The sequence below is a fragment of the Adelges cooleyi genome, unplaced genomic scaffold (genome assembly GCF_023614345.1).
Source record: "Adelges cooleyi isolate 19-005CV unplaced genomic scaffold, UGA_ACOO_1.1 ACOO_flye_CR_arks_rails_tigmint_CR_PRNA_306, whole genome shotgun sequence".
NCBI classification, from domain to species: domain Eukaryota; kingdom Metazoa; phylum Arthropoda; class Insecta; order Hemiptera; family Adelgidae; genus Adelges; species Adelges cooleyi.
Window position 1 is genome coordinate 2346694 of NW_026095977.1, and position 11496 is coordinate 2358189.

An 11496-nucleotide genomic window follows, 5' to 3' on the forward strand; every position below is an offset into this window, starting at 1 on the left:
ATTAACATTTTTTTACAAACTATAAGACAGGATAAAATCATTCCGGATTTCGTCCAACCATGTCAAAAAAGTCACTAGTTTGCTCATACTTATATCAGACGCCCAACACAGCACAATTGTGTCATCGATATGCACTTAACCAACTGGCCAAGCTTTTTGAACGAGTCAGAAAACAAGGTGCGACTACATTCATTCTTATCATAAGCTTAGAAATAATGATGTGGCCTACTTCAAATTCCACTCATCGCCAAACGATTGGCGATGCAGGTTTTAATTTGTTTTTAGATTACAAACTGAACTTGTAATTGATATTTTAATAAAGGCATCCATAAATCTTTCAACGATCTCAATTAAGTACAGCCAACAGCGTTTTCTTATTGTTGTTGCCGTCGAGAAGAAATCGTGGTAGGACTTGACCTTATCTTTTAAGGCCGTGACCTAACATATTCTAATGTGTAGAGGTATACCTACCTAACTCCGAGGGCGTTTGGAATAAAAAAAAAAAAAGTGTAAATATTAAATAGTGTTATGAACATGTCGACTGTGTTGTTGTTAATCAAATTATGAGATTATATATTATTATTATTTTTACGTTTAAGTATGTTGAATTAAAAATTAACAGCCTTCGAGGTGTAAACAAGTGTGTGCAAAGTTGTGCAAAACAGAACCTGGTCCAAACCGACCTTACTAGGCCTATCGATAAGTACAACAAAATTATATTTAAGATTTCCAACGTCACTGGATACAGTATGATCACAATATCGTCATCATACTGCTAACCTTAAGTTTCCACTTCCCAGTACCTACAACAATATCGCTGGTTGGCTTGTTTGTTAACATATTTTTTAACGTATGTCACGAAACGACAAGTAATAATTGGAATGCACAAAAAAACAAAAACGAACACAAACACAGGCCAACGACTATAACAATATTTTATACACTAAAATCTGATAAGCAACATGCGAGCAGTCTGTATATAATGTATAATAAAATTATCGGTTGATACGCATAGGTAACACGGGTAATTCACGATGCATAATTACCAAGTTGAAAAAAAAACCTACCGTTTTCAGTATATGGTTTTTTTTTGTGTAATATTATACATAATATATTGGTATTTGTTTGACATCATTTTTTTTTTTTTTTTTAACCAGTTAATCTAATAATAATAATACAGGTAGGTAGGTACGCCCGAAACAAAAAGGTAGGTATGTCTGATAAAATATTACATTATAACCGTTTACTTTGTACAACATGTCTTTTTTCCTATTTGTGTTACAGAAAATAACATAATAATATTAAAAATAAACAAAAAAGTTTCTACCCGTTTTGGGGAAAAAGTTTAATGTAATATTTTGGTTTTTTCACAAAATTTTTAGATATTGTTTTGTAGACGTTGTAAAGGTAAAAAAAATATATTTTTTAAATGTATTTTTTTTTTAGTATTGGGGCGGATAACGCAGTTGGGTGTAAATCAACATAGTACAATGATAACTGTTGTAGATGTCGTCCAAGCACAAAAAACAACGCACACGGAGGCCCCAAAATCGACCGTGTAAAAATTAGCAAAAATGTATATTATTTTACTATGACTAGACTATTGCATAAAATAATTATCTTGGGAATATTTTTATTCTCTAGGAACACAAAGACGGTAGTCGGGGGGCCGTAAAAAAACTCACGGGTAACAACCGTGTAATTAATAAATTACCCATTACGCATTTACATTAAATAATTAGACACTGGGCACGTATCGAATGTACACACATAACGATATTATATCATTATCATTATAATGCGGCGGCGGTGTACCTACTTATGATATATATATTATAATAAATGGGTAATTCGGTATTGAAAATAGTATTAAAATTACAGAAGAGAAAAAAAAACCCAATGCCCATAGGAGACGATAATATATTGTTATTAGCGGTGGCTGGCAGTGTTTATAGGTATGAAATATACACTTGTATTTTTTTTTTTTCATTAATTTTCGGATCCGCCTTTTTCCGACCTGTACATGTATATAATGTTGTATAGTATACCTATATACACACACGGTAACGACTAATTCGATCTAAGATACTGCTGTAGTAATAATTGCAATGGCCTCTGGGAATTTTAAATAATAGTATAAAAAAAAAAATAATAATAATAATAATAATAGTGCTGTTGCCGCTGCCGCTGACTATTGTGAACAAATTATATCAACTATTATAATAATGTTACAACTATAATATAGACCTATCTACTATCCACTGTATATAGGTATATAATACAAAACGACCGAAGGACGATTGCTCCATTTTTTTTTTTATTAATCAATATTAATAACAGTAGGTACGTTATATTATTATTATTATTATTATTATTACATCAAATCGCACCTGACACGTATAACCGTATGACCTATACTACTACCGGGGCTTCGGTTATTATTCGCAAATAGATAGAGGTGCTAGGTAGGTATTATTGAATTACCGAACAAACGAAATGTGAAAATTACATTTAAAACAGTTACAAAAAAAAAAAATATGTATAGTAGTTAATAGATTGTTATTGGCATCCGCGGACCGGATGGAACACTATTAAAAAAATATATTGTTTTCGTGTCGATTGCATATAAATATGGTTGTAATAATAATAAAGCGTGCAATGGCGGCCGTTCAAACAATATATAATTATGCCTACACACGGGTACGGTATGTACCGCAGAAACCGCTTTCATCTGTAATTAGATAAACCGTAATAAAGATCTATAAAGATCTTCTTAATAATCGTGGTTGAAGGCGATAACGTTACAGACTTTTGATAAAAACTTTGGCTACACTGACCGGTGATTATTGAAGTCTGTTTAGAGTTTTTGGTTTTTTTAGAATCTGGTTTTATTTGATCTGTGATAGTACCATCAGCTGTTGTCACAGTATGAAATCCAAATCACCCTGTTAACCCATTGATTAAGCCCATAAGATTAAATGTAAGGAAACATTAACCATTCAAACAGCATATTGTACTTAGTCCTAATGACATTTTGGCACGCGAAACACCACTAAACAGTACCGGCTGCACTAATGACCCATCTTTATGTCCTGCTCTCTGTAATCGTCATTTCCTTATGCTCCCTTACATGCATTCGTATAACCAAGTACTACTAGTACCCATTAACTTCCCAGTCATAATATGTTATGTAGCTTGTGTGGACTATGCCAAATTTAAACGAGAGGAGGATCCGTTGAATATGCGAATATGTCGATTGTCTTCAAAGAATCTTGGACGGGAAACCGTCGCGTTGCCAACTAGAATAATATACTTTCGCCACTTTTTTCCCATAATGCAAATACTATCACACAGGTAGTGCATATTAGCCATATCACACTGTATTAATAGGGTTTCCTTCCAAAAGACATTCCAATTTCCAAGCACACAATATGTCTCGTTCAATGCGCTGCTCATAACGGTCGATTTCACTGTATACACTTTTCATGGTGGCAATTTCTTATTGGAAACGACTATTGGCACACTTATCGGCGGTGACGACGAACTATTGCACCTATATATTATTGTACTTTCAAAAAAAAAAAAAAAACTAGGTATAATATACAATAGGTATAGGTACGAATGCAACGCGTCGGGATAGATCACGTTGTATAATTGTAATTAGGTAGTATTTAATTGTCGGTGGCTAATTGGATTTTTTTTTCATCTCGACAAACCTCCCGGCAAATTAAAAAATACAAGAAAATAGGGTAAAACCGCAAAAAACTTGCTATTGTTTGACGTGACGCTCTCTGCGTCCGTCTTGGGTTTTCTCTAATCGAATTAACCGTACTGATCGAACGACGGACGAACACCGAAGGTCGCAGTTTTTTACTTGTCCTCAGAAAACACCACACAAAACAGAGGGAAAAAAATGATCACCGAAAAAATAATTACGTTACATAAATTCAAAACGACGCCGTTGGATTATGTAAAAAACAAAAAAAAACGATTAAAAAAATATAGATAATAATTATTATTATTTATACACATTAACGCGTGCAATATAACAATATTTCAGTTTTTTTTTTTTTTTACATTACAGGGTCATATCGAGCAGTATGGTATTGTGGACAAAGGGCGGATACGAGGAGAGGGGAGAGGCTCTGAGGTCCTCCCTAAGTACTCAAACTGTGCGCATTTAAAGTGTACTTATGTTTTATTTATTATAATATAATATTAATTGGACTTGGGTCGTCTGGCAGGGTAAAGTAAATAGAAGTTTAGTCGGTGTAATCTGATAATCTCTAAACGTTTTCTTCTGCTGGGTTCGCTTTTGATTACAAATTAAACCGATTAAATCTACTATGTAGATATTTATTTTGTGAACCGATTCGTATCAACAGAGACATATCGCCGTGTCAATACATAAATTACCATCCGTCCTCTATTTTATCATTTATACATTCAACCAAAGCAACAGCTATGCTTTTTACAACCTTTATTTGCGTTTATTTCGTGAATTTTTAACAATATGAGCACTCAGTAACGCAACACAGTTACCTGCTAGAGGTGCCCGGCTTGAACGTCGCACTTAAGGGTATACTTAAGGGTCACTCAGTGTACCAAATAGTATAAATTTTTAATAAGAACGATCAAAAATAAAGAGAGAGAGAAATAGAGATAGGAGATAATTTATTCCCATCACGCCCTTGTCGCGGACCCATCTTGTGACTATTGTATAATTTATTTACAAGACTGCGGTCGCTAAAACAAGAGCGGTTCGTTTAATAATAAATTAACAATATAATGTGTAGTTTATACTTTGTATGTAATATACAGGCACGAGGAAATCTAATAAAAAACAACTAAAAAAAACATTTCCCCATTACTCCGGCACTTTTCGCGCCGACAATATTTTCCATAGTGGTTTTTCACTTGTGCACAATATAATATACATCATGCATAATATAATATTATAAAGACTACCTTTACCTCCTCTATATATGTATAAGTACACACACACACACACATTATTATAATGTGTCGCACCGCGTTAGGGTTAATAATAAAAATTAGGCTTGACGGACACGCCATCTAATAGTATCATAAAAATGCAAAAAAATGAGAAAAAAAAACACCACAAAATAGTGGTATATACCTATATGAATAATTTTTAGTGTACACTGTTATTTTTTTTTTCTTTACTTCCACCTTGTACATAGTACATTATACTTAAATGCCTAGCAGTTGTTATATACCTACTGTATAATATATATTTTTTCACACGTTCGTTGTAATTTTATTTGCTGGTATAATATAATATATGATTGACGTGTACAGTAAACTATTATAATATACATTAACGTTTAATAAGCATTTATATTACTTTATACGGGCATGGTTTTTTACTATTATTATTAACACTATTTATGTGTATAATATGTGTGTGTGTGTGTGTGTGTGTGTATATATTGTACAAAAGGTAGCTCTATTATTTTCAATCGCGTGATTGACGGATTTTCTTTATATAATAATAATAATAATAACGCGAGTTTTAATAAGCGTTATATATTTTATTATTAAATATATTAACATAACGGCAATGTTAAAAAAATATGTTTATGTAAACGCATGTTGATGCACAATCCCCCAAAGGATTAATACCGATACCTATTGTACTTAATAATTGTAAAAAAGGTGATTTATGTATTATCTACAATATCAAGATGTAATTTTTTTATGGGTGTGTGGAAATAATAATCAACTACTTATTATTATATAGGATCTCTATCGGTTGGTACTAATATGTTTATGATAATATAAAACTTAAATCTGCAAAAGTCTGAATAGTTTTATCCATACACAACGCGTTATGGGTGTAATCCTATTTGTATGTGCTATCATTTTTTTTTTTTTTTACAATAGATATATTACTTACTTTGTAAGTCATTGTCTTTTTGAGGCGTTTTAAGTAGGTATTAAGCTTAGGAAAAAAAAATACTAGTTTCTTGCGTTAAATTGATCACCTTGCAGATAAGCTGAGCCGTGCATTTAATTATTTAACGTGTATTATACAGTCGAAGCAAATGGCATATTAATTTGCGGTCGCGGTTCACAAACTCAACTGCGCTGTTATATAATTTGTATATAGGTCCATTGTTCGAATTTTAAGTATATCTATATCCGTTGTTCCTATCTATGTTGCCAATGTCATTAATACAGTAGGTAGGCACGTTCTTTAGCACACTGCCAGTAAGACCTGTCCCTGCCCTACTCGGCAAAGGTTCGACCCCTGACCTAAGTTTGGTTAGATTTTCCGAATACAAAATATACACTAAACTATTGTGCAATAGTTGCAACGGAACGATTTTAATAATATCTCGATTGTAATTTAAGTTGATCTACTTTTAGACCGTTATGCCATATAAATAAAGCATATTCCAAAATCATGGCCTTGTCACTTGTGCAAAGTATATTTATAAGATGACCCATCTAAAGTATTTCCAACCTAGCCTAATACATTTGTCCATAGGGTAGTCCATCACTATAGTAATCCTTAAAAATCAACCATATACATAGTGATTCAGGATACCACAAAGGAAAACATTTCCAAAAATATAAACTACAACACAGCAATAATTATGGCAAGGCAAAACCAGTGTCTCGACCTTTAAACGAATCACCCTGTACACCGTAAGCCCAGTCGGTATAGATATTGAATTAATTTGGTTTATGCTCTAGTGGGTATACCTAGGCGTGTTGCGCAGCTTATAGTAGTTTACCCTTTCTCCGCCGAGGGTTCTAGTGATTCTCCTGGACATCTTATACAGCTAAGTCTTAAAGTAGTATTTCATTCCATTCCCGTCTCCAATTGTACCTATACATACTTTCCTTTTACCTACCACTAAAATAGTATAGCGCACCCAATTACTTACACTATTCCAATAGACCTACTATAAGGGTGATCTTTCCCTTAAAATTTGTGTGATTCTTTTGATTTTATTTCTATATTATACCTATATTGTCATATACATTTATATATTTTTGTATTATGTAATTTATTGCATTTTAAGTCAGTTTTGTATTAGGGAAAAAATAGTCGAACACTTTTCTTTTCCATGAAACGCACAGTTCAGAGGACTCATGAAAAAAACTCTGGTCAAAAGTAAAAAATTAATATTTTTTAAATCCTTAAAAATACTAATTTTTTTAAAAATAAACGCTAGACATATAAAACAAACATTTTAAGATATATTATAATTATTTTGACGCCTTCGTAAATAATGTGATTAAAGCTTGCCTATTAATTATTATAATATTATATTATTTGTTATGTGTAAATGGGTATTGTGTACCTATATATGTGTCGAGCAATAATTTTTGTTTTCAAGTACAATACATTTTTTAAGTATAATGTACAAAAAAAAAATCCGCCAATTCAATTCATCCAATTAACACTTAACTATCAGCTGTTATTATACTTCATAAAACTTGTATTCTTAATACAACACAAGTTTTATACACATTCTTTACAACCTTCTGTTCACATTACTGTTGCTTTTTGCATGTATATATATATATATATTTTGTCTTATCGCATATTCGGTAAAGCGCGTGGCGCATGCGTCTCTCGTCCAACCCTTAAGTATATATACATACTGGTAGACACTTACCGGAAGAAGATTCGTCGTGGACGCCGCAGGGTCCGTCGTCGACGTTCACCAGGTTCCTTATGGAAAATATGGACTTTGCCGGTCTGTTCGCCCCGTTACCGCCACCGCCACCGCCTCCACCGCCAACGCCGCCGCCGCCCATCGTGCCGCCGTTTTCGTCGCCGCCGTTAGTTCTTGCGTGCGTGGTCAGGTCCATCACGCTGCTCGTGCACTGATTGCGCGCCGCCAGTGTACTCTCCGAAGCGATCATCGTCCGCGCGTTGGCATTTACCTACTACACCGGCCGAATCGGTTAAAGCAGAGAAAATAACCTCGGGCTATCTCCAGTATCTGATAATTACGATATTAATAATAATTGTGGTTGTCGCAACAAAAAACGATAACAGCTAGACGCGGTCAGAGTGTGCGGCGCGCTTGTGCGAGACGCGTCCGTCGGTGGTATGTACGCGCACAACGACAGATACAGTTCTACTGTGCCGTGCGGCCGAGGTGGCCACGGCGGTGTACACCCGCGGGTGCAGTAGGTACGTACACACGCCGAGCGGACGGCAACCGGTCGGCCAATCGGCAGGCCGCAACCGGATCGCCGAGGCCCCGCCCGGCCGTCGAGGATAGACGAAAAATGGCGTCCGCGTCCGTACGCCGGCCGGCCGCCGCCCATTAGTCTCGCGCCGTGCCCATGCTATATTACTATACCTAGTATGCTGTATGTGTATACCGGCATATTGCGCACCGACCACCGCCGGGGCGACTACTAGGGGTTTAATGGCACCCCCCCCCCCAAAAAAAAATTCAAGACACTTTTTGCGTTTGGAATTTGAACAATGTTATACATAATATTTTCAGTAGAGCTGATTACAGTATTAGTAAAAATTATAAAATGGGATTGCACGCGGTCTGTTCTTAAGGAGTTTTGTTTGGGCAATATTTATAAGAAAAAAGTGGTTTTTTTATACTTTTCAACCGCGTTAATTGATCTGTCGGTTAATTTGTATAAGCTTCGAGGTATTATTTGTAATTTTTGCAATTTTTTTTTCTATGAGTAAAAATCATTTTAGACCAAAAAGCTAGACAAATGTCTACTACTTAAGATGGTCCGATTTCTCAAATTGTTTGGCTACTGCATAGGAAGCGATTTTCATTTAAACATTTCAGTTCCTTGTACCTAATTTAAAAAAAATAAAATTTGCAATTTTTTCAATGATAAAACCAATTTTTTTTACATAAACAAAAGAAAAAATCCGTTTTCCACAGAACTTAGTAAAGTTGCCAAAGAATTCGTATATTTTTATAGAATTAATATTAGACCATCTTAAGTAGTAGACTTTTTGGTCTAAAACGTCAAAAAAAAAACAGACCGTAGCAATCAAAGGGAGACATTAAGAAAAAATAATAATTTGAAAAGTGGTCAAAAATTAAAAATGTTCGATTTACAGCCACAAACATTTTGTTTTTTTAATGCAAATGGTGTATATTTTGTTTACCAAAAAATTGTTCTGTCAAAACCAGAGTCTTGACACTAACAACTTTTGCAAGAGACCTTGTTCGAAAAAAATCCATAGCTTAAGTAGTTTGTGAGATCTATCTCGTTGTTAAGTTATTTTTAATTTTTTTGTTACTACATTCAAGTCAACATTACAAAACCTATAGTTGAATTATTAAGTCACTTTTTTTTAATGATATAAAATTATTTTAACAAAAAAAAAACCGACCTAAATAAACTGGACATAAAAGCTGCGAATTGACAATTAAATGAAAAGTCTTGTACTAACAAGGTATAAAATAATTTCTTAAAATTTCTAATCAATTGTTCTAATTGAAACTTGAAGGTCAATATACAAGAACTGCGGATATTAATTATTGTTAAGAGGGCATTATAAATCCAATTTTCTAGCATTAAAACACACATACGCAGAATGCGTTTTACCAAGTCCATACATATAGTTGATTTAGAGCAAAAATGCTTATTTAAAATCAAAGATAATAACATTTTGGAGACAATGTGATATCCGCATTTTTTTGATAAATCTAATATTTAGCTTAATATTTAACATATTTTACTTTTTTTTAAATAGCTTTAACTTTTCTTCAAGATGGAATTTTAGGAAGATTTTTATTCTACCTAAATGCGATATATAGAGCAACATTATTATACCAATTATAAAAAAAAACACTGATAGATTTAGATTAGACAGCCTTGTAAAGTTGTTAACATTATATCTCCAATTATTTAAACAGTTTAATTCAAACAATTTTGATGATTTATTTTGATTTTTTCCAAGTACCTACTTAACGTGTAAACTATTTATCAAATAGTGTATGATTTAGTGTAGAAACCCTGTCAATGTTTATCAATGTTTTTATATCCACTTAAATTAAAATAGTTTTAACGGTTTTTCAACCAAGTCCATATAAGGAATTTGTTGAATGTAAGTTTGGGCCACTTTTTTGAAAAAGATGCAAATTTACAAATAAAATAAAGATTTTCCCGATTACTTAGGGCAAAAATAATTAAATGAGCTATATTTCATAATATAATAACATCATAGTATACTTACTTATTTCACAATTGCACATACCTGTTTTAAGTCAACTGCACAATTAGTGTCCTATTGCACATTAAAACAAAACCTGTAGGCCATGTTCAGAATAAATGGGTTAGATGAGGTGAAAAAAATACACAGTTGTACCAACTAAAATTATGCGGTTAATATATACAATACATTTACCAGTTTGGCCAACTATATTTTCAGTTAAAGCAAGTAAGCGCATCTATTAATTCTAACTAATTATTCCAACTATAATATTATGAGTTTATTTTATCCATAAATTAACCATATAATTTTAGTTGTTCCAACTATGTAGGTAAGTATTTTTTTCCGTGTCATTTTTTAAAAATGTCTAAAATAAATTAAATTTTAAAAATTCGTAGGAAAAAATGTAATAAAATATCAATTTTAAGTTTAATATTGTATAATGTTCATATATTTTTATTTTTGGAGAAAATACTCGATCAAAAACTTGGTTTCAATGGCGTTTTAAAAAAAAAAATAATAATTTTAAGCTATCTTCTTAGCAAATTAGTAATTCTGTGGCTACTTTAAAAGCTTACGTTTAAGTAGGTGAAATAAAATTAAAAATTTGTGCAGCTAAATTAAATTAATCATTTATTTGATGTATCTACCTACCTATAATAAATAGTAAAAATAGCTTATATCAAAATATGTTGTTTGTGCTTTAAGCAAAATCAGTATGCAATATCTGACGACAGACCTGGCCAGGTAATTATTACCTTTTATAATTAATATAAATAATATTTATCAAGTCCATTAAAAACCGTGGCCTAAAATTGCCTTATTCGATGGACAATGTTGTGTTTACATTAAAAGCAATTCTTATCATTTAACGTGAAGTCTAATGAATTTAATGAAATCTAAAAAACATAGCTAATATTGTAAATGTGAAAAATAATTTTAAAATACTTTACCTTACCCTAACTGATGAACATAGAAACAACGATAATGTCGATCAAAGCAATTTTAACTCTGGTAGTTTAGTTTATCATGACTAGATAAATTTTTTTATCAAATATTGTCACTTTAAGGGCAAATTTTTGGTCGAAACCAAACTCATTCAATACTTCAAACGTACTCTTCTTGAGAACACTACGATTTAAGTTTTGAACAAGTATTTGTATTATCCAAAACATCTTCAAGGTGTAGTGGTCGTGGCATAATTTTTGATATTATTTTTTTGTCAATTAATTATTCCAGTAAAAAAAAAAAAAAGAAAGGTAAAAATTGCATTGTTTTTACATCGATTACCTAACAATAAATAAACT

At 32.5% G+C, this 11496-nt stretch overlaps 1 protein-coding gene across 1 annotated transcript in view; it reads right to left on the reverse strand.

Moving 5' to 3' along the window:
- LOC126839565 (homeobox protein aristaless-like) overlaps positions 1-7905 on the reverse strand; it is a 51208-nt gene extending 43303 nt beyond the window's left edge. Inside the window, exon 1 of the mRNA XM_050574929.1 lies at positions 7656-7905. Within this exon, the coding sequence (XP_050430886.1) occupies positions 7656-7905 (250 nt within the window). The remainder of the gene's footprint in view (positions 1-7655) is intronic.
- Positions 7906-11496: the final 3591 nt, after the last annotated feature.